This window comes from Cyanistes caeruleus, chromosome 8 (assembly GCF_971803275.1).
Source record: "Cyanistes caeruleus chromosome 8, bCyaCae1.hap1.1, whole genome shotgun sequence".
NCBI classification, from domain to species: domain Eukaryota; kingdom Metazoa; phylum Chordata; class Aves; order Passeriformes; family Paridae; genus Cyanistes; species Cyanistes caeruleus.
This window is the reverse complement of record NC_141708.1, coordinates 35815080-35839444: the sequence shown is the minus strand read 5'-3', so window position 1 is coordinate 35839444 and position 24365 is coordinate 35815080. Positions and strand designations below refer to the sequence as shown.

At 42.7% G+C, this 24365-nt stretch overlaps 1 protein-coding gene across 2 annotated transcripts in view; it reads right to left on the bottom strand.

Annotated features, from left to right (window-relative positions):
• MICU1 (mitochondrial calcium uptake 1) overlaps nucleotides 1-24365 on the bottom strand; it is an 84186-nt gene that overhangs the window by 26013 nt on the left and 33808 nt on the right. Inside the window, exons 7-9 of one of the 2 annotated variants that reach the window (XM_023930082.2) lie at nucleotides 13812-13877; nucleotides 12545-12659; nucleotides 3974-4056 (exon numbers count right to left, since the gene is read on the bottom strand). In XM_023930082.2, coding sequence (XP_023785850.2) covers nucleotides 3974-4056; nucleotides 12545-12659; nucleotides 13812-13877 — 264 coding nt within the window. The remainder of the gene's footprint in view (nucleotides 1-3973; nucleotides 4057-12544; nucleotides 12660-13811; nucleotides 13878-24365) is intronic. The other variant, XM_023930087.2, reaches the window with a different exon arrangement.

The window sequence follows — 24365 nt, the reverse complement described above, 5'->3', positions numbered from 1 at the left end:
CTCTCCATCCTCAAGTATCTCACTGAACTATCCAAGTGCATCTGAGTGATTATTGCTGGGATATGAGAAGCCAGGCTTATTCTCTGTGTAGTAACTGATCTCTTCCAACAAGGCAGCAAAAGGATTCATGTTAAGGACAAGTTTGAAAAAGGAGGGGAAAAAAAGCCACCTGAAAACCCAGGCTTCCCAAAGCTCCAGTAAACACCACTGCTTTGCCATCAGCCTCTTCCCTCTGCCGACAGAAGTTGGAATGGAAGAAGAAAAGCAGCTGCCAAGAGCTCCAGCTGTCACAAAGATGCCAGAACTTCATTATTGTGGTATTCAGTGTGTTCAAATTTTTCCTAATGAGAGAGTGAGTGCTGGAGCAGCCCCAAAGGAGATGCTCTGGAGGAAAAAGGCATGCTGTTGCTGCTGGGTTCAACTTGCTGGAAACCCTGCATCCCAACCAGAGACTGCTGGCTGTTCTTCCACAAGGAAAATCAAGTTGGGGAGAAAAACAAAAGGAAAATAGCACAGAAAAGAGGTTTTGAGGCTTTCTGGCCACTCTGATGCGAGGAAGGATGTGGGGCGACCTAATTGTGGCCTTCCAGTGCCTGAAGAGAGCCTGCAAGAAACCTGGAAAGACTATTCACAAGGGTAATGACTTTACACTGAAAGAGAGGAGCTTTAGACTAGGTATTAAGAGGAAATTCTTCTCTGTGTGGGTGGTGAGGCCATGGCAGAGGCTGCCCAGAGAAGCTGTGGCTGCCCCATCCCTGGAAATGTTCAAGGACAAGCTGGACAGAATCTGGAGCAACTTGGGATAGTGGAAGGTGTCCCTGCCCATGGCAGGGGGGTTGGAATGAGATGATCTTTCAGATCCCTTCCAATCCAAACTGTTCAGAAATTCTGATTTTTTTCCCTGTAAATAACAATTCCTTAGTTTGCTTTGTGCTACACTGTTAACTGTGAGCTCTGCATGCAGCAAAGTTTGGAGACAAATATTTATAAACTGTCTGAAGCAAGGCATTTTCTGGCCAGCTTGGAAAACTGCCCCTGTTTCTATGTGAGTGTTTACCACTCTGCAGAATGCTCCACAGAGCAGCTTCTCCTGGGTGTAATTTATATGGAATCCTATGGCTCTCTTTTCCTCTCCCATATATAACAAGTGTCAGACAGGCTGAAAATCCAACTGTGGGCACTGGAGCCAAAATGATTTCACCAGTCCCTGTTTTGAGTAATCCTTTTAATGCCCAGAAAGGCAGGCACCACTGCAAGGAGCTACCCTAATCCACAGCTCATCAACTGCACAAGGACGTGGAGCTCTGAGATGCTCCACTGGTTTTTGGTTCATATTTTCTTATTTCTTCCCCAAATGTCAATCAATGTGAAACCACCACATTGCCTAAGTGTTTGTGATGTTTCATCTTTTGTACCAGATGAGGGGGGGGAAAAAAATCAATTAAAATAGTTAAAGGCTTGAAGAGAAATCACCAGTAACACTGTCTGCGAGCTTTCTATTTTACAGCCAGCTTTCCTTTAAAAATAAAGGAGTAAACTAACAATTTACATGCCAAAGGATGAAGGATTGAAGGCAATACTGATGCAGGCACCACTTTATTCAGGACTGAGCACTAACCAGATGCCTTAACTGGATAAAAAAACCTTTACAAGGCCTGAAGAAATTCAGTATTTTTTATTACGTAGTTAAAGCCTCCAACTTAGTCACATATCAGCTAAATTACTGAATTAATTTTCCTTCCTGATGAAGTTTTCAAGCATCAGTTAAGAAGAAGGACCTGCTGTTGGCTGCCTCCAAAGACAAGGTGTGAGGGAGGAGTAGGAAGTTCATTCCCAAGTGCTCACAGCCAGCAGGGATGGAATGATGCTTCCATGATGGTCCTTTTCTTACTCCTCTTTTTCAACCCATTCTCCCCAAAATGATGTTTCCTTTTTAAACCCCTGAGAGGGTCAGTTCCAGCTGCCCCTGCCAGGTGAGATTTACAGGATAAGGCTGCAAACCCTGCCATCCTTCATGATCTCCCCTAGGCATTTCCACAAGGAGTGAAAAAGAGGATTTATCTTGCAAACAATTGTTTGTAACATTATGTGTTTGCATAGTGAGATATATGTGCCTCCCGCTGCAGCTGTGTTTGTTCTTGCAGCAAATCAGTATCTCCACAGGTAACTTCTCACTTTCCAAAACAGCTCCTTCATCCTCTGACTCTCAGGCTCTGGAGGATGAGCCTTCACCCAAATACTCTGATACTAACCAGGAACTTTATTCCTTCCTATACATGCAGTGACATGTGTAACCAGCTTAACAAAAATACCTTCCCCTTCCTAAGGAGGTTTATGTGACTTAGTGCATGTGTAACTTCCCCTGGCCTACTGGACAATTTGAAATTATTTAAATCAATTTTGTACCCTCATCTTCATAGTGATTAGGAAACATTCATCCTATAGAAATGTTCCTTTTTCACTTGGCTCTAATAAAAAAGCCAAACATGGTGTCTGTGTTAGCACCTTGGTATCACTGCATTTTTAGTAGGAGGTTAATCATTCTCTGCTTTTCTTAAATTCATCTATCTCCATAACTGATTTCATTCTAGAACATTACAATTACCATAAATCACCTTTTGGACTGTTCAGTATGGTTACACAGCTGCAGTGGAGGGCTATGTCCATGCACTGTGCAGACAGAAGGAAGAACAGCAATTTTTCCTTGGGGAAAGGAAGGGACACGAACAAAACCCCAGGTTTACATTTCAAGCTGTCAAGTGAAGTGATATCAGACTGCAAATGAACACACTCAAGTCTCCTCGTAGTCCAAAGTGTGCATCCAAAACCCTGCACTTACCCAGTTATATTCCATGGCTCTGGAGCAAGCTCGTGATGGTGACATCATACCCACAGGTAATAATTTAAGGAGGATGACAGCAAAAGATTAGAAAGGGAGGGCAATTCAACAGACCTCCTTTGCCAGTAGTTCTTCCCATTTATAGCAAGTGCCCCAAGCATGACCTTGTAGAGACTCTTCTGCAGTTAATTACTCATTGAGACAACTGATGAGTAAGAATCTGTCCCTGGATTCTCCAGGGCTGCTTTGTTCTTGGGTAAATGCATTTGAATTTCCCTTTATGAATAGGACACACAGGTGATTCAGGATGTGATTTCAGGGTGTTTTGTAAGTTGCCAATATCTTAAGGCTAGAAAGAGGCAAGAAAAATCACAGTCTTCTGCCTGGGGAGGGCAAATCTTTTCCCCACTGACAGTTCAAGCCTTCAATCTATTCTCACTAGGACATAACCATAAATCACAGCTTATAGGAAGAGCTCACCAGTATCAGACATGAAGGCTAAACTCATTAAAAAACCTGCAGCAAAGTCCCTGTTGATGAAGCCTTGTAAGAAGTAGAGGACTAATGAAAACACGCTCTCAATAATACGTTTTTGGATTACACTGGAATAAGTGGATAAATTCTCCTCTGAAGCAGACTTACCTTGGCTATTCTCTAAAGACAAAATTAAAGAATGCAGTAGAAGCTGTGAAGGCAGTAGGATCAAAATCCCACTTTATCAGTAGAGTGAAAAAAGTTCTTTGTCTACCTCAAAGGTGACTTTTTGTATGGAAATGTTACAGAATCATAAAATGGTTTGGGTTGGAAGGGACCTTAGAGCTCATCCAGTTCCACCCCTTGCCACAGGCAGGGACACATCCTCCAAGACCAGGCTTCTCCAAGGCCCACCCAGCCAGGCCTTGAATGTTGGTGAAAATGTCACAGGAAACTTGAGTTTGTAGTGCTGGTTGAATGAAAAATTTTCTCTTGAAATATCCAGTTTAAAGAAACAAACAGCAAGCACTGAAGCAACACAGCAGAGCACAAAAGGGAAAGGTGTAAACCAGCACTAAGCACAAATACAAAAGGCAGTAACATCAGAGAGGAATGCTGTGCTTATGGCTAAGGTGCCACAGCACTGATTGTTCAACTTGCCTGCTCAAACTCTTCCATGTCCACCTCGCCGTCACCGTTCAGATCGAACATCTTAAAGGCGATTTCAAAATTCCTCTGGGGAGCTGTATGAAAAACCCAATAAAACACAAAAAACAGTCAGCAAAGATACAAAAGCTCAGTAAAAAAAGGGCACAAGTTCTGAATGACTTTATCCAAAAGCAATTTTTCCTAATTCTTTCAATTCTAATCAAGAAATGTGGCACTTAGGAACCTCTAGCTAAGGGCTTCATGGTGTTCCTTTTACCAATAGTCTTGACAAGGAATTGTGAGGAAGAGATATTTCTGAAAGATTTATTCTATTTACAGGTGGGAAAAGCTGGAAAGGAAGATGCCATCTGATATTTCTAATGACAACTAACAGAAAATGATGCAGCAAGAAGCTCCAGCCTGTTCCATGCAGTCGAACACCAGAGGATGTTCCTCAGGCACTGCACTCTCTGTGCTTCCCACGGGTGAGGAGCAGACCTGGAATCTGGGCTCTTGCCTCAGCTCTTGCCTCCCTGTACAAATTTAAATAAATCATGACCACCCTGTCTCAGCCCAGTCATGACACTGAGATAAGGTGTGGGCTGGAGCTCATGAGCTGAGACGCCACTGTGCCTTATTTTTCATTGCATTTAGTCTGTGCTGTCACGGTTTATTTAGTCAGAACTGCAAAAGCATCCCTTTCCCAGCCAACCACGCTCCTTTTCCCTGCATCCCACCACAGAATTTCAGTACATTTCCATTTTGGGCTCTGTAACCCATCGCCGTTTGAAGCTACGACGCCGCGCCACAATTTTTTCCCAAATTAAGTTAATATATCAGGATTTATCATGCTCTGCTACTTTCAAATATACACCTCCTACAGGATTTGTGGTGTTTGCTGGGATTTCTAGGGAATCCTCTAGGCTATAACTAATGCTAGGGCTGTCATTTTAAATGATCAGTTAAAACCTAGCTCCTTTTTTCATTTCCCACCCAAATCTAACACGGATCACTGGTGAGGTTCACCCCTCTTTAACCTCATCTGTGCAAACAACTCTTAATATTTCCTGTGGATGCTCCAAGAGTAATGAGTTTTTGCATCCACCCTTCTGTGGGAAGGGTGTTCCCAAATGGGGGTGGGAGAGGGGAGACAAAGAGGAATCACTCAGAGAAAAGGAAATTAATTAACAGAACTGGATTTTGGATGTTTGTTACAACTCCAGCTCAAAACTTTCACACTGTGTTTTCCCCTTGCTGCAGTAACGATTAGCACTTTATCAGGAAAAGATTGAGCAGACAGGCTAATGAGACCCCTTTTCCCAACCACTTTGTGCCCAAAATAGATGAATTAAGGGCATTGGGGCTGATGGCAGGGACAGCCTGTCACTACCTGCTTGATATACGCAGCACACGTGGTCCTGCCCTTATCATCCCTGCATTTCCAATTTCCCCTGCCAATTACTCGGGCTTGGAATTCCAGACACCACGTGCAGGAGCAACATCTCCTGTGACCACAGCCAGGGCCAGCAGCACGTGGTGGGTCATCCCCCCTTCCACCCACATCCCTACTGCCTGCTGGGAGGGGGAGACCTTCACTCTGTCCCTCCTTAACTCAGTGTTAATTGACCTGGGGACAGCCAGTTCCCAGCACCACCTTCCTAATCTCTCCAATGATACATCAAATTTAAGGGATTAAGCCTCCTCTGTATCCATCCAGCGTCTCCAGTGGTTAATTTCCTATTTTCTTGAAGAGCAACAAGCTTCCAACTGCCCCCTTAATAGTTCAGTAACACATGCAATTTTATTCATTTTAATTGCAAGTACTGCATGAAAGCCTGGAGCAATTTCTTCTTATTAGCCCCAAAATCTGGCACTATGGAAATGTACTTCCTCTATGGGGAAGAGGAGGAACAGACAAAACTCTCATCTAGTTACAAGGTTCTACAAAAAGAGCAATCAACACCTATTTCTTATCCCATTTTCTCTACCAGAGTATATTGATGTTTATTTAAAGATTGGAAAATCTGTTACTCCTTGTGCAACTGTCACAAGTTGGGCTTTTTTTCCCACCTTTTTAAAGGAAATATATAATACCATTTGTGCAGACACACAGTGAACCGAGTAAAACAGTCACTTGTTCCTCACAATGGCCATTTCTCTCCTTTTCAGTCTCTAAACACATATTTCCATCAGCAGTGTATAGAAGCCCCAGAGGAGAACAACACCCCCAAAATTTAAATGAGCAGTTCAGCATCAACGATCTGCAGGGTCAGTATTTCCTAAAGGCAGGGAAGGGTAGCTTTAAATTGGCAAATTCAATTACTTCATCCCTTCAGCTAATAAATGGCATGGCTGGTTTCATCCTTTGATCTACATATCCAGCTCCAATTACCTGTAATAACACTTCAATCCAAACAATGTGACCCTGAGCCAGGGGAACCAGAGGGCACCCAAGCCAATTAGCTCATCCCACTCCTGCTCAGGAAGGAATTTTCATTAGAGATGTACACCCCTGATGTCCAGGACTGGATTTATGGGGTCTGGGTGAGATGATTTCTGCCTCTCCCCTCGGCTGTGATGCTTCTGACCAGGATTTATGTGGGAAGAGTTGCCCTGACAGCGGCCAAGCCCATTACCTCAGCCTGCACAACCTCCATTTCCCTTCCTCTTCCTGCACTTACATCCCTCAAACTTAAAGACCATAAAAGCAGCAGATACCAGATTGCCCAGCTAAATGCAGCCTTTGCCCCACTCTTTTACTGTGCCCCCCAATTTTACCATTCCCAACTGCAGCATCTCTAAATTTCCCCACTGCCTCCTTAATTAAGATGCCTGCAAACAAAACAAACCTCATGCAGTGGCTTCCAAAGCCATGCAAAGGACTGTTTGGTTTTCATATGGCATGATGCCTGCCTTGATAAGGGAAAACCACCTCTGGATTTTCCCCAAGTGCTCTGCTGCATTCCCAGCTCTCTCTGATTGTGTGAGCTGTCTCCTCCCCATCCTTTCTGACATTATTAAAAATAGAGACTGTTTTGTTGCAACTGATTTCCCTTGGGCAATGAGGCAGAAACTGAACAGGGCAACCAATGGCAGTTAATTTTTTAGCTTTATTTCTATCTTTAGATGTTCCAGGGGATCCTCCAAATCATTAACAAGGAAGCATGGAATGATTTGGGTTGGAAGGGACCTTAGAAATCACCTATTTCCAATCCCTTCCATTAGGCCAATATGAGTGAAAATGTGGTACTGAAGCCAACACCACTATCAGTGAGTTCCTAGCTTAGAGATACAGGGAAAGATCCTTTAGATCTGTAATTCCACCAGTTCTCCATGCCAAGCTGCTTTTTCAACTAAGCCAGGATTTAGTACAAAGGACAATTAACATTTTTTCTTAATTCATTTGTTCCAATCAAGTATTTGGGGACAGAAAGAGAGCAAGTAAAGCAGAAGCCAAACACAGAAGTGTTAGAGAGATGAGTGTCCTCCACCAGCAAACAAATAACAAGCAGCAGCACTGACCACATGGAAAAAACCCACTCAGATCCATCAGGGTAGAGCCCTCGGGAATGAGATGGGTTGATTAGGCATCTTTAAGCCAATTATGCCATTTTAAACTATTTTCAATTATTCAATGGACCAATTTGCAGCACTCAATTGCTCTTTAGTGCCCTGTACTCTCAGCAGAAGCAATGCACTCTGAAAGACATTAAAAGGTTGTTGATGAGAAAGGCCCCATTTCCTTGTTTTTGTGCTTGTTTGGGATCTTTCTCAAAAACTCAACATTCCACACTTGGAGACACCTCTCAGCATATCTTTCCCTCTGACCTCCAGCAGAGGAACTGCATTTTAGGAAAACAGAAGTTTTAATGCACTTTTGGAGAATACACATTGCTCTCTTCTCACAGAGCTGGGAATTTCTTTGCCAAAGGTGATTTTGTGGTGATGTTACTTTAAAAAAATAAAACTTCTGGCTATTCCTTTGAAAACACTGGAATATCTCGTGTTTTGGTGGGAATTTATACACAAAGCAGCTTGTGACTCCCAAGGCTTAATAACTCCCCAAGCAACTCCAGTGTGGGAAGAAAGATCAAGAACTCAGCTGGGAAAAATCAGTCACTTGGAGTTAAATATCCTATGGTTGCTTCTTTTCCATTTCTCCCAAAATTAAAAAAAAAAAAAATAGATGTGAAAAGGCCACAGTATCCTGAAAGTGAATCAATCCCAAATTAACACAGCCCTGAAGCAGAGACAGCTATCCATAGAATACAGATGGCTGAGCCCCAGCTGCAGTAAATATAGGGGAAAAAACCCATTAAACTTAATGTTGCAGATATTTTCCTTTCAAATTATTCCATCATTTCAGGAAATGAATCCAAATCACACCAAGTTGAGGGTTTTTTTTAATGTTAATCAACCCAGAAATGTAAATAACAGGCAGCTAAAACACTGAGCCCACAGCACAGACACTGAGCCATAGTATCATCAGTTCTAGAGGAGAAATGGGTTCTTTCTTCCCACAAAGAAGGATCAGAATTAACTTTGAAATAATGCAAGTGTGTAATCTTGGGATACAGGGGAGAAATTGCTCCCTGTTAGGGTGGTGAGGCCCTGGCACAGGCTGCCCAGAGAAGCTGTGGCTGCCCCATCCCTGAATCCCCCATCCCATCCATCAAGCCCATCACACCACACAAATCCAAGGGATGAAGAGCTGAACAAAGGGAGACCAGGTGAAGGATGCAGGCTGACAGAGCCTCCCATGCCCTACTCCGAGTTTTCAAAACACTTGGCAACATCCCAAACTGCCAATTGTGAAAGATCATTCCCATTTCTGTCCTTCAAGCATGGCACAAGTGGGATGCCAAGCCAGAGAGCTCTCTCTCTGCCAGGAATCAACCAGGCCTGTGTTTGGAAGCTGGGATATTCCTTGGAAGATGCTGCTCAGAAAGGTAGGAAGACATCCCTACTCCAAACAGTGAGGATGAGATGGACCCACGGAGGGTCTTGAAAGACTGAAAATTAACATGAAGAAGACTAAAACAAACCAAAATAGTCCTATAAACCCAAAGCAACTTATGCTTGTGGAAATGAGCCCTGTGGCACAGGGCACAGTAGGATTAAACCACCACTGGTGAGGTAACTGAGGACTTTCCTGGAATTATTCCAGGAATAATTTATTCAGAACAGTCATGGTCCAAAGAGACCCTGGAGATCCCAGTGTGGGAGAACAAGTCCCTCCATCCCAGGGACACGCACAGAGCTCAATATCTGGCCAGAACATCATTTCCAGAGTTAGATGGCTTGGAAATTGTTCCCTGCAAACAGGGCAGGAAAAAAGTAACAGAGGTGAATCTATCCTAAGTGAGTTACCTGCTCTGATGGGAGAAGGAGCTGCAGATCTGCTTTGAGACCCCTGGCAAAAGGCTAATTACTGTGGCTTCAGCCAGTGTTATTTAGCCCTCCTGCCAGGAGAATTAAATCCAGACACAGCAACAGTCCAACTGTGGAAACAACACCAATTCATTATTTTAATGCCCAGCTCTCTTCAGCACCTGTTAATGAAGTCAGAATTAGCGTGCCTCGACAATGGACCCCATTTGCTGGGAAACCGCAGTCACTGGCGATGGAGAAGCTCTTTTTCTCCTTCCTCCATTTGTTTTGCAAGTTCCAAAGCAAAAACCTCTTTGGTCAGGGAAGCCATGTCTTTGTTTTCCTATGATACTCAAAGGATCCAGGGGAAATTCCATCAGAATTTGCTCATCTTTCTACCTCTGCCCCAAAAACATGAGGAGCAGCTGAAACAACAGAGTGGAGTTCCCTCAAGGCCCCTCAGCTCTCATTGCCTTTAACAGAAGGCTGACTTTCTGAAGCAGCTAAAAGCTACTTTATTAGTTGTTTTAAAAATAAATTTTCACAGAAACACAGCAACCGACGAGAACAGACAGTGCTGGAGTGAGAAATGGCTCGTAAATAAGATACGGTGACAGACTCATTTTCTGAGCAATGTGCAAACAGCTGCCTCAGAGCAAACGTGAAATGAAGCCTCCAGCCCTCTCTCCTCCTCTTGCTCCCCATTTCACAGAACTCAGCTGGAGGGAGTTTCAGGTCAAACTGCAAAGACAACTGAAAGGAAGAGTTTGGGGAAGCCCTCCCAAAGCCTGATGGAACACGACCACAGTGAGCCCTTGGGGCTTCTTGTTTCCCAAGGATCTCATTGATCAGTTTGGAGTCCAGTGAGCCAAACCAGACCATGATGGATCTCTCCCCATCACTCTCCCTCCTGCCTCCCTCATCCAGACCCAATGTCCCACTCTCCCTTCTGATTATCTTGCTTAGTGCTCAATGTGCCACCTTCCTTCCCCAGTTTTTATTTAGTTTTATCTATATGATGGCATCTACAGTTCCACCATGTCCAGATAGCTCCTTAATGTTTGGGTTATTTAAACAACACGAGGAGAAAACCAATATTGAACTGTCACATTTAAGATTTACTTTCCTCATTCTATTTTATTTATTTCCTAGGGAAAAGAACCCAATCAGGAAGTACTGGATTCCTGCAAGGCAATGTTCACTGGTCAGAGAGTGAATCAGTGGGGTGCAACAGTGAGTTTTCTATTTAGCCACAGGGCAAGGTTTGCTTGGGAGTTTATTTTACAAAAGCAAATGCTTTAAAAGTGAAATCCCAACTCTTCCTCTGGGGAATCATTGTTTAACAGGAGTTCCAGAGACACTCCTCCATCTTTAGTAATCATTTAGCAAATTCCTCAAATGTTTAAAAGTCAGCCTCAAAGCCCTGGATATTTTTTTTCTCCCTTTTTATTTTTCATTTTCCTTTTTGAAAGCTCATGCCTTGCCAACCCTTCACATGGCTCCTCAAAGCCAGCTCTGACTCCTTATTAACCTAACTCCCCTATAATTGTGGACATGCTCAAAAGCCCAAGAATAAGAGGAAAAAATACCTGTCCCTCCCTCACAGCCTCCCAAACAAGGCTGGCTGCTCCTACAACACAAGGTTCTCCTTTTCTTTTATTCTCACAACAAACAAGTTAAAGCAAAGCAAGAACAATTTCTCTTACTGCTGCCTGTGGAAGCACATGAAATTAATTTTGCGCCCTGTGCACTTGATTAGGGGGTTGTTCACCACCAGCACAACCATAAAAACAAGGGCAAGAGTGTTTTCCAAACCACATTCAGTAATGTGATACCAGAGGTTTGAGAGTTCATTGTCATCTGTGGAGGCTCAGATGAAAAGCCCTCGTTACACCTGAGATCATTTTGGCACAGCCCAGATGAAAGTAAGAAAGGAACAGCAAAGGTCTTAAGGGCCAGTTCTGAGACTCAGTCAAATAAAAAAAAAAAAAGCAAAAAAAAGCAAGCAGATTAAAGTCATAAAACAAATTCCCTGGCTTGAACCAGCTTTATCTTTCTGTTTGTTTTCACAACTTGAAGGTCACACACAAGTCTGCCCCCACCACGTCCATCTGACAACAAACAAGACCTTGCTGCTTCCCAGGAATAGATCCTCAGTAAATGAAGAGCTGCCTCTCGTGTCTCCTGTTACAACATGCAAGAACATGAGGGGAGAATAAAACACCTGTTGCTGTGACAAAAGATCAGTGAGTAACCCAGCTGACTCCCTGACCAGCACCAGGCAGGCAGCAGTGGGCTCTGCAGGTCACTGGGAAGAATCCAGTCTTTTAATTCCACAAATCAGTTCAGCATGGAATAGATACTTAGAGGATCAGATGGCCGAATTTTCTCTTTTTAAATCTGACAATAAAATGTCTCAAGTTCATTTGGACAGTGGCTTATTCCCCCTTACCCAACATTTTCTAATGGGGCTGAGAAACTGCCATTGACTTTCTTGTTTATGACACAGCACCTTCCAAGCAGCCAGAGAAGCTCTGCAAATGAGGTTTTGAGCTCAACTTCCACGTGAAGAAAGTCTAGAAATGCCATTTGACATTACCAAAGGCTTCAGTTTCACTGGTTCTTGCCAGCAAAGCAAACTTTTCAGTGCTGGCACTCCAAGTGCAGACGACATTGCTGGAACAGATTAGCAGATCATGGAAATATCGCAAATGCAAGTCAAGTGCAGCAGGGTGAAAAGACAGAAGGTATCTAATGATACTTGTTGAAATGTAAACAGCTTAACTTCCCTCCTCATTGGATTACATCACAAACTCCAGCTCACCCAAGTGAAAATACAGCTGGAAAAGGGAGTTTGCAGAGGCGTGAAACCAGTGAAAAGCTGGAGATCTGTGTTCATCCAAATCCAAGAATATCACATGAACACGGCTCAAGAACGTGTCTCCATTTACAGATCTGAACAGCAGGTCAAGTGAGTCATTAAAAAAAAATTTGTCACATTTCAAAATGAGAAATAAATCTTCAGAAGTCATCGATCTGCTTGTCCTCCCGAAGCGCTGGAAGCTCAGGCTAAACCAGATGAAGCAACAGCAATTGCTCAGCTCGAGTTGCAGGCAATCAAGAAAGCCTTTTAGGGAGATGCATGCTATTGCTTGTAAACCCTGAAAACTTCTGAAAAACAGGAATTGCAGGGAAAATCCCTGCTGTACTTACTGGAAAGGACCGTGGTGAGGAAGATGTAGTCGGAGAAAGAAATGAGTCCGCATTCTCCGAGCGCGTAGAAAATGCTGTCCTCGTCGGCAAACTTCTCCCTCTCCTGGGATAACTTCTGGTCATCCACCCCAGCCACACCCCAAAGAGAGGGGAAAAAGCACCAGATTAAACAGAGAAACAGGAGGCTTGATTTGTATCCTTAGCACCAACAAGCCATTCCATGGACACACACACCCCTACTACCTCCATCCATATCCAGTGGACCTTTTCCAGCTTTTGGATCTGTTCAGAAAAGTTCTGCAAAGATCGGTGCTTCCCCATCCCAAATGAGGGATAAGGAACTGCATGGGATTTGTTTGCTGGTTCAGCCCTGCTGAAATACACATAAATAAAACTGTGGCCATTTTGCTAAAAATCTTTGAGATTATTGGTAAAAAACCTCAGACTTTAACACAGGATTCAAAGAGGAAATTGTTGTATTTCACTGACAGCCTTTTAGTTAGATTCTGTTGTAGAAAGGAGCCAAGAAGGGACTATTTGACATGAATATAAAGTCTGATCAAAGTTATCCAATCCCTGTGTGTGTGTGTGTGAGCTCACAGGGAGGACTGGGCCTGAAATCAAACTCAATCTCCCTGCTCCAGTTCTTTCCCATTTATCAGCTCACAGTAGCTTACTAAGCTAAAAATTCGAGTCCCTTTGATCTGCAGAACCCCCAAAGGCTGAAAAGGATCCATAAAACTGTTAGGGAATCCACACTGGTGACCCACTTTAAGGACACAGTAGGAGGAGGCACACCACACACAGAGGAGAATTAAATTAATACAGAGGAGAGTAGGGGTGGGTGAGGTTATTCCATGGAAACCAGGCCATGCAAGCACACGCAGGCACGGTGAAAGCAAGGCTGGATTTAGGAAGGGTTTTAGGAAAAACCACCGACAAAAACACCACCACACGAGGGTCCAGCTACAAAACTGTCCCCCACTGTTACCTCTGTCTAGCGGAGATCCCATCATATACAAGATAAAGGAAAGAAAACTGGTTAACCAACAATAAAACAAGCAGGCAAAACATCACATCAAGTTGAACGGTTAGGCTTGCCAAGAGCAAGGAAAGTTTGGAGCAACCAGGTGGTTGCTGTGACTGGAAGGCTACAGAGATATCCCAGCAGGTGTTAGGTCATAGCTTCTCCACTGTCTGCAGCTGATGTCTCTCATCCACCTCAGTTTTTTTGGTTTTTTATATTATTTTTTGAGAGAGAACTCACCATTGTATGTGATGGCAGAGTGGGGATGAGCTCAGCTAATAATTTAGATGAAAATTTAACCTGTATCTGGCTTGGAAACCACAAGAAAAGAGACAAAAATAATCATACAGATCACCAAAAAACCATAGTTTCCAGGGAAAAATAGTTCAGCTCTATCAATCACATAAAACTGTTCCCAGTAACTCTGCCTTGACCACCTGGAGAGCACCAGGAATTTAGTAAGAGGTTACTCACTACCAGCAGACAACATGTTAATGGCCTTCATTTGATGCAAGAAAACAGCCATTTATGCTTATGGGGTACCAGGTTGAAATATCATTTCCTCAAAAAATGGTTTTGCTTCCATTCCTGTCGAGATGGATCCAAAGCAAAAATTACATTGATGCTGATGTGAAGAACAAACATCTGGTTTTCCTTTGAACCAGAGGCAGGATTTGGAGAGAAAGCAGCTCCCTGTGACTGCTGCTGGAGGTGTTGCCAGCAGCATCTCACCTGCGCCTGTGATTTATTGCCTCTCCCTCTGATTGCCTCTCTTGGGCAGCATTGATCATAAACTAGCTATTAGCATCTTGCTTGATGAATCCCATGAAAAAGTTCCAGAAGGTGGTTTATTAATTTTTATGGGTTTCTTTTCTGCACTTAAAATTCACAGCCAGCATCAAACAGCTCAAAATATTCCTCATAAGAGGAAAGCACATCCATAGACTAACAATAAAAGAGGATATTAAGTTAGTTGGTCTCTGAAATATAAAGACAGATGGGAGGGAGAAGCATTTACCCATTTGTACCTTACTTTGAGCAAACATAGTAAAAAAATGTTATTTATTTATATTTAAACCAGCATCTCATTGTCACTAACCCAGGGAACACAAGCTGTAACGACAGTGCTCAGCTGCCTGTAGCTTGGGGAAAAGGAAATTTCTCCCACTGATTTTAAGAGAAAATAACAACTGCCCTGATCAATCAGATTTTCAGGTCCCTAGCAGTAGAACAGAAGCTTTAAGAACTTCCCAACTCTCCCATTCATTTTCCTCTGTCTCAGTGAGAAGCCGTGTGTTTGGATTGCTTTCCAATTTTCCATTTCCATTTTCCAACTTTGTGGGAAGCTCACCCCACTATGGGAAAAGATCAAAGCATCCTTTTCCCAGGAGCTGTTCCCCACCATGAAACATTACTACAAGGAATTACAGATAACTTTCAGGAAAAAGAATATATATATTAAAAAAAAAATAAAAATCAATCTGCCAACTTCACAAAGCACAATGTGGGCTGTTGTCATCCCTCAAAGTTCAAGGTGATTGACCCAAAGTCAATCTAATCCTCACTAACACTTCAAAACACCCTTTTCCACATCCCACCTTCCCTTCCAGCACGCTCCCATTCAGCCAGAAAGGTAAAGCATGGCATCAGAACACCCAAGGAACAATCCATTTTCAAACCTCCACCTTCTTTTAGAGACAAGCCATCTCCACAAATTGATTACCCACACCCTTTTGTATGTGAGCACAAGGTAATTCTCAAAGTTAAAACAGTCAAAACTCTTCCACTTAACATTTTTTTTTCCATGCTAAATCCACTCCCAAACCAGAGCAATTGGTTAAGATCATTCAGCACACCCCAAAAAAACCACTTTAACCCGAGCATTCACGAGTGAGCAAGCCATGTGGAACACTTTACAATTATGATGTATTTTTTAATCAAGCAGTAGATTCATATTTAACAAGCACACAGACGAGCAGACATCCAAATTAACATGTAAAAAGAAAAAATAAACCCAAATTATCTCACTGCTTTTGGCAAAAGCATGGCTGTGTGAGTTCAGTGAGAAGCCACCAGTCCAGTCTCAGTGGAGCAAAACTCGTGACAGGTGTACAGGCAGATTCTCTTACAGTTCCAGAATGATGACAGGTCAAAAAACTAACTCAAATTCAAGATACAGAACTTGATTTGCCCTTTCCAACTTAAGGCTCCAAGCACCAAGATGTGGTTTAACAGATCAATGCAGTCACCAAGCTTCCCCAAACCCACGTGCTAGAGGAAAAAGTCGTGTGCTGCATGCAGGCAACTCCCCAGAGTGTTTTTATGTACAGGCTGGCTGCAAAGCACCCAAAGATACATCACAAATTTCACATATTCCACTCCAAAATTGATCTGCTGCTGGAGCCTCCCTTAAACTAAGGGCATGCTACAGCTTCCAAGTAACAAAGGATTGGTGGAAAACCCCATGGAATCTTGATGTTCCTCACCAAATAGTACCTTTATTTTGGATTTTCAAATTGTTTTCCCAGGGCTGAGTGCGGAGTGAAACGTGGTAATATTGAATTATGCAGATCTGAAAAATAAAGGTGTATTTTTGCACAAGGGAGGATGCCTTCTCTGCAGAGGCAGAGATGGACACAAGGTGCTGGTGCTCCCCATTCCTAATACAAGTCTAGAAAAGCCTGACCACCTAAATCCTGGCAGCTCCACTTCATCTGGCATTCCAGAAACTACAGCATTTAATTTGGGAAGAACATATTCTTGGGAAATTCCTCAGAGCTGCCAGTTTGGGTTTCCATCTGGAGAAGGAAAGGATGTTTTGGGCACATTTTCTCCTGTAACTTATGTTTCAGCACCACATTTGTACTTCCATTTGTACTTCCATGAACCAAAGCTTCAGGAATTTATGTGACCACTTATGCCTTCCAAAACAACAATAAAATAAATATCCCTAAGATGTAATGGGTATTTGTCCAGAACCAGGAAGCAATTCTGTCAATTAGCAAGGGATGCTAGATGAAGAATAAACCACCTTTTATGGAACAAAACATCATCGTACTCACTTTGTTCCTTTTGAACATCAACACTTTTGGTTGACCAATATTGTGTGAGCAAATACAAGCCCACAGTGTAGAGTGAAGTCACCTGGATGCAATTCTCTTTCAGTCCCAAATGACCATCTTCAGTTATGGAAAACATTAAAATAAGGCATTTATTAATGTATTTCATGGTTAACTGTAGGCATGTAGGAAAAGCAATCCTATTTACCAGCAGGACAGGTGTGGAGTATTGCAGCTTTTCCCAAGCAGGGCTGTTGAAAATCCAGGGAAATATATACTGAGGGACTTGGTAGCAGACAAGGGAAAACCTTAATAAATTCCAGTGCAAATAAATTCCAGTTTGCTGTGGTAATTAAAAATATGAATGCTTTCAACTCTGTCTGCATCAAAACACTGAACTGAAAAAAGGAGGATTTTAAATTTTGCTCTTTTTTTTTTTAAGATTTAAACTCTAAAGAGTCAAAGCCATGTATCTAGAGAGTTCAGGCACCTCACTTTAAGAAAAATGAAAAAAGAAACAAAAAGGCTTTCAGGATCAAATTTTAAAGCTGAGCCTTTCAGCCCAAATGTTCAAAAGTCCTTTAGGGAAAAAGAGAGAGGGGAGGTCCCTCTGTGCTATGAAACACAGACAAAAATGGGGCTTGGGGAAAATCTGAGGGATTTAAGAGTTTTTCAAGTCAGTTCTATAACGTGGATGCAAAAGAAGTAATTTTAAATGCACCGCCTGACTTTTTGTATCACTTTTTCTATATCATTAAATAAGAAAGAAGTGTTTGAGGCTGTGATAGAAACAGCAGAAGGACCTTTTGAAACTCATCAACCTCTTTTAGCCATGGGAAAGCTCACATTATCTGGAACCACTAGGAATGATAATTTCTCTTGTTTGCCAGCAACACAAGCAACCACACACAAGTTCTCCATGGCAAATTGTGGTGGCTGAGTGCTGACCTAAGAAAATGCTTAAAATTTATTGTTGGCAGATAATACCTTTCAAGAGTGTATTTTAATCAAGAGGTTTTAAGAACTTCTGGTTTTGGGGGGTTGTTTTAGCTGTGTATCTATAGAGGGGCACAAAAACACAGAGGTGGACATGGGTGAGGTTGTCCTGCGCATTCTCTCACCCTAAATTTGAGCACATCCAGAGAATGAAAACCTGGGCAGCAATTATTACTGCAGGTGTACTCCTGTGACTGGAAAGAGAAATCTGCATTCCCTCCCTTCCAGCAAAGGCTGTAAATATTCAAACCACTTTTCAAACAAAGGGCACCTGAAATGCAAGGCCAGCATTCTGTACAACCCAGAAAAATCAACGACACAGACTTCCCCGACCCTCGGCAGGCAGCGGAGCCACTCATGCAAGGGAGAAACCCCTGCAGGAAAAGCAAATAGGAAATGCCTTGGAAAAGGGACAGTCTACACTGGTGCTCCCCTCAGCCCTCTGCAGGGTAATGAAATCACAATCTGCAGGACCTCTGGGGCATTTTGCATCGAAATTTAATGGGGAGGATTGAAATTAGGGCCCTTGATGGTCCACATCAAGCTTCTAAAATGAGCTGAGTTTTGCCACCTTTGAATTTAAACAGCTGTTTAGGTCTCTGATGGAAATTGGGATGCTGCTCTCCCTCATCTCAGCCTGCATTGCCAAGATGAACTCATTGTGTTGATAATGCACTGCTCCTTCTCTCAGGCAGAAATCCCAGTGTGAAAGGACACCAGGAGGAAAATAATAATTCTTTATAAAAAGTGATTATTAAACATTGGCTCAGCTGATGAGGCTGGGGCTGTACACCACCAAAATCTTGCCAATTCTCTTTCCCTCTCTCAATCCTTTGTTTTCCTTCACCTGCTTCTCCCATCCAGCTTTTACCTCATTTGTAGCCAAGTAAGTTCAAGCACCTCCTGAAACATTCCCTGCCACTCTCTCCATCCATATCCCCTTGTCCCTATTAACACCACAGCACCCAAGGACAGAGTTCTCTGAACTTTGTTTTGTGTCCCTTGAGTATCAAGCATTAAGCTAACATGAGCAAAACTATCAAAGAAATTAAAGCCAGAAATACCCGAGAATCCATTTTTGATTAAAAGACTCCATACACCCACTGAGGGCCTATTAGCAAGTTGTTTATTTTTCCTTAACTTTCCCTGTGGATTTCATTAAGGTCACAAAGCTACAGGGCAAACTCAAAGTGCTTAGAGATATTTTCCTCTTTACTTACTAATATTGAATGAACTCCCCTTTGGTTTCAAGTTCTTTTTCCTACAAAACATTTTAAGAACTACAACAACTAAATATCTTCTACCTAATATATTCTTTAATACAGTTCACGCTACATAATTCTATAACTTGAGAAACTCAAGTTTGCAAATGTAACCTTTCCCAAACCTACACACCACCTTCAAATAGATGACATTTCCCCAAAGCATTTGACCAGGGACTCAAACTACCTTTGTAGCCTCAAGGGGAAAACGCTATTTTCTGACAGAGCCATCTCTATCACAGTCTCATCAAGCTGCAAAGTAAGACAGAAGCCTCAGAGGACACCATGAAACCAGCAGGGCAGGGAGACACACATCTGAGCTTTGCTCAAAGCTGTTGCTGTTAATAGAGCCAGGTATTAATGGTTACCCTGAGGACTGTTCTCTCCACAAGCCAAACTCAGGTTTTCTGAAATAAATCCATCAGGCTGAGGATCAAGGAGAGCCTGCTCAGGAGTATTTATTAGAGGAGCAGGGAGAAGAGGTGAGTGTACACTGTCCCTTTCACATGAAAAGTGCGTATTATGAGGTCTGAAGCACAAACTAACCAAAGCACATGCTGTCTGCTTTGTACCTGCCAGAAATCCTGGTGGGAGGGGAGAGGGTTAGAGAAGGGAAGAAAACGAGGGAATGCTTGGTTACACCAAAAAAACCCCACAAACCAGAATTAGAATAAAGACAAGTATCAGAGATATTAGCAGCTGCAAGAAACACCCACCGGGTACCTGGAAACCAGAACAAAAGAGGACAAAGAACAACCAGAGGGTTTTAGTAGGAGCCCTGTGGAAACGAGCAGCAGAATTAGGGATATAAAAAGGTAACAGCAAGTAGAGCTTTGTTAAAGTCAAAATACACCACAAATGTTTGGTGGAGGAGGTAGGAAAGGAAGACATTTGTTCGGTACCTAAAGCAGCCCAAGTGCCCACAGGGATGTTTGTGCACTGTGTTAGAAGAAATTAACAATCTTCTTTGATGAAATCCAGCTATACTAAAAACAAATCAAGAAAAGAATTTGCACAGTTCAGTGTCCACACAAATCCCAGCAAACAGAGAAACATCAGAACTAACTGAAACAGACAGGAGGGTCAAGTTTAGCTGGGAGAGGAAAGCCAACAAGAAACCAACCAATGTGGAGAGGGTGTCAGCAAAGAAAGCCAAGAAGATAAAAACCTTTTCAGCTTAGCTTTGCTGGTTATCTGCAATAAGCTGCACCTCTGCTTGCTTCCACAAAGCCACAGGCAAGGATTTTGTCTCACCACTTCCTTACAACACCTCTAGGGATGGCAGAGGAATGTTCATACAAATCAGTGTAAGGTTATTATCCATGTAAAAAGGTGCCTTGTGGTTATTATGCAAATGCTACCTGTGCTGAGATCAGAGGGTTAAGGAGTTTAAAAGCAGGGAATCTGAAGTTGGACAGTGACATTTCCCATGGATTACGGACCAGAATGGCTAAACACTACAAGGTGTCTCTAAGCAAGCCATAACCCAGCCTCACCAGCTCCAGATGGGGACACATTCATTTCAAACTCTGTCACAAGAGATGCTGGCAAGACCTCACACAGATGGATTTTGTACTGTTTTCATTGCATTTAACCTGGAGAACATACCAAGTGTCCTCCAAGTCCACCTGCACTTTATGCTGCTCTTTACTGAATTGTGATACTGGCTTTCAGTAATGCAACATTTAGAGTTTCATCCTTTGGAATTAAGGTTTCAGAGGCACTTAAACCTCCAGGGAGTTCAGAGCTCTGACCCAGTGCTTGGCTCCTGAATGACAGCAGGACTTTAGGCTTGTCTCACTTGCTGCAAGTTTGGGTCTAAAGCAGCTTATCACACTCTGGTGAGAGCATCATGCTCCAGGCAAAGCTCATCCACAGAGCAAAGGATCCCAGAAATTCCAGCTAATAAATCAAGGCTCCTTTCCTTCCCTTCCCACTTTTTCAAGCCTGTGAGCAAGATCCTTCAATCCCCCAGAAAAGGATGGTCCATCTACCTCTAGCCTTCTCTTTGGGGATCCTCCCCGAGTACTTTTTTCAAGCTCCTCTGCTCCTGAGGTGTTCTTTAAATCATCTGGGAAGAAATCTGCCTCCTGAGCTGACTCCCAGCAAGTGTTCTTTAATGGACACACACCCTCAGGTCAGGGCAGCTGAAGATACTCATGACATGACCCTGCATTATCCAGTGGAAGTGAATTCCATAGATGTTTTACTGGCCCTTAAAGGCATAATTTGAAGTATTTTCCTTGTCCTTCACCTTGCTTGGCATTACTTTATGGCATCCCCAAACATCTAGAGAAGTAAACATAAATGCTGGCAGGAAATTCTTAAGTCATAAATTTAATTAGAGGGCACTGAAAGCCTCTCTAATTACTTACTGCAGGAGGGGAAGCTGTTGCTGGTAGCTCAAAGGCTCTTGCTCTTATTGAGCAGTAGCAAGGAATTCTCCTCACAGGAGGAAAGAGCAAGTCAAGTGTATCCTAATTAAACTAATAAGCCATCTAGAGTGGGGCTTTTATTTCCTAAATAGGCCAGAGGTCTCTTTAAACATTCCAGTTCACCTTTCCACCAGGAGGCACTGCTGGAAGCTCAGCTAGGGGACACCTGGGAGCTCCCATGCTGGTGACAGGGTGGATATGCAGCTCACAATTCAGAGCAATAACATGAACAGCATTGCTTCTTTGAGAGATGAAGCTTGTCAATCTTTAATGTATCAGCCAAAAAAAAAAAAAATCCCAGCAATAAACAGAGAGAGGACAAAAAAAGAAAATTTTAAACAAAATCTGCACGACAACTTACGTAACATTAATGAAGCTTATGCCAGGTTAGACGTGCTAAGAAATCTCTACTACTTAGTGAGAGAGTATTCATCACTAAAACATGAGTTATTTCTCCTACAGATGGGTTAAAAATGCATTTGCTTTCCCACTGCCAAATGCAAGGGGGAAGAGACAGTGGAAATGTAGCAGACAGACAATCAAGGTCTGGGCAGCTCCACACCACAGCACCCTGAGACTGTGTCTGCTCTCACATCAGCCTTTTGCTCAGGCTCCATATGAAATGTCTGCAAGCTGATTAATACCTTTTTTCCTACTCTGAATGAATAGTAATCAATGCCTCTTTTCCCCTACTTTGCTGAGCTTGCTTCCCTAGGGAAGAAACCACCACTCTTAGACAGAAACAGAGCCACAGGTTGTCTCCCTGTGTGTGCTCAGCCCGTGCTGGCACACACATCTGACCAGAGGTTTGTGCTGGCTGAGCGTCTCCAGGGTTTTTGGTCTTGCATGAATGAAGAAAAAGCATTTAGGCTCAAATTACAGGAGCATTGCTGCCATTAATAAGGCAGTAACATTTACCTCCCTCTCCAGTAACCCTATAAATTTGATCATTTAAATATGTAACATTTTTTTGTTTTATTATACAAAATTATTAAAATTTTAATTTAAGTATATAAAAAAAAAATATAAATAATGCTAATAATAGGAAGAAGGAGAGGCAGGAAGAGGGGAAAATGGTGGATATTTTCTTCTCACCATGGCATTCAGTCACTTGCACAGCAAGCTGGCTTGGAAACCTAACAAAAGCACAATACAGAGGCACATGACTCCCCAAAATCCTTTGGCAAGATCAGTCCTGGTCACCCCACAACGGCCAATTAGATGTTTTGATGGCAGTTTTGCCTCAATAAAATTGGTTCTGTGAAAGGAGCAGCACATAATCTCACTAATGCAGCAGCATCTATATCTCAAATACACATGTTAGAAATTCCCACAGATGCTACAAACACTGTCCTGGAATATGTAATTAAAATGCAACTGACTGCACAGACCTTTTAACTGAATCTCCTTCTAAAGTACTACTTGCATGCTCTCATCTTTGCTTAGAACTAAAATCAATCCTCTTTCCCACACTTCAGCTGGGATTGTCACTGCTTTGGAGTAGCACAGATTGCTTATGTCTGATTGTTCACAAACTTATTTCTCCTTAAAAAAGAACTTTCCAGTGACCAGGCATATGTCTGAGTATCACAATTCCCATTACCTCTGTGTGACATCCCTCAGGATGCTTTGGGGAACAGTGATAACCCTCTCACCCTTCTGCCTGAGCTCAGCAGCTCCTTCAGCACACAAAGGCAGGTAGAGGCTGCTCTGATAATCCAAGAAGAATGTGTGGCTGGAACCAGGCAGGGAGGAAGAGATGCAAAAGGATTTTATCACTATGTGAGTAAAACTCAGAATGTGCAAGGTCAGCTCTGCAGCACCTCAGTTGTGCTTAGCTGAGTAAAAGCAGTGTTATTTTTTAAAAACTAGAACCCAAAGCAAGCAACAAAATGAGAACAAGTTGCTGTCAGATCAATCTACTGTCAGCTTCCTTCATTACCAAGGGAGAGCCAAGGCCAGCTCATTTTATCCTTTCCTCAAATTATCCTCTCACCTGGACATTACCACTGCCCTAATAGCCACAGCCAGATGTAGCCAGTCCCAGGCTGTCTTTAAGCAGACAGCCAAGCAAACAAGAACCTCTATTTCTTCATTTCCAGAGTACACTGCTTCCAGGGTGTTATTAGGCTGTGGAAGAATCAGGTCCCAGGAGAAGATAATAATAATAATAATAATAAAGCAATGCCAATTGCAGTCCCCTAAATCTGCTGCCTCACTTTCAGGCAATCAAACCACAGCATGGAGACATCCAAGTGCAGCAGCAACATCTGTAAGTTATATAAAAAGCTATTTCAGTCTACTACAGGTCAGAGCCCTCAGTGTTGAGGGGCAAAGGAAGAGAAAGTTGAGTTGAAAGGATTTGCCTTTGGATCTTTTATTCAGTGCACTGGGAATCGCCTGCAGAGTGCTCGGGAACAGAGGAGCTATTAGCAAAAATAGTGTGGGATTCAGCATTTCTTCCCTACAAACAAATCTTGTTTATGTAAAGCCTAAGGGATGAGGGTGATAGCTTGACAAGATAAAATGATGAAAGTGAGCAAATGCAAAACAGACTGTCATGAAACCAGAGGGAGAAACACTGGGTATTTTGCAAAGAATATACGTCCTTCCTTCGGTTGGGTTGTTTTTTTTAATCACAAAAAGCAGACATCACGTTTGTGGCAGGGGGGGAAAAAGAAAACAGGTGTTCACGACACGCTTTGGAGCTTTATGTATCAAAACTAACTGCCAAAATCCACCTCCCTGTTGTCTGTTTTCCAGCAAAGCCCTGCTCTGCTGCCTGGGTAACCAGCACACTTGTCCAGTGCTCATGACAGGGACCCCAGGTATTTCATCATTTTGTTGTTACCTGTCCCTGCTAAACACAAACCAGGGAATTGCACATGTTCAGCCCACACTGTGTTTATATAAAGCTTTAATTTTTATTTTTTTTTTCCCCCAGTGTTGAGGCTTTCTGGAAATGCCTGATGCTCTGTGGCAGGTGCACCCTTCAGCAATAGGGGGTGAGATGCTGATGTCCCTTTGAAAGCTTTATTTTCT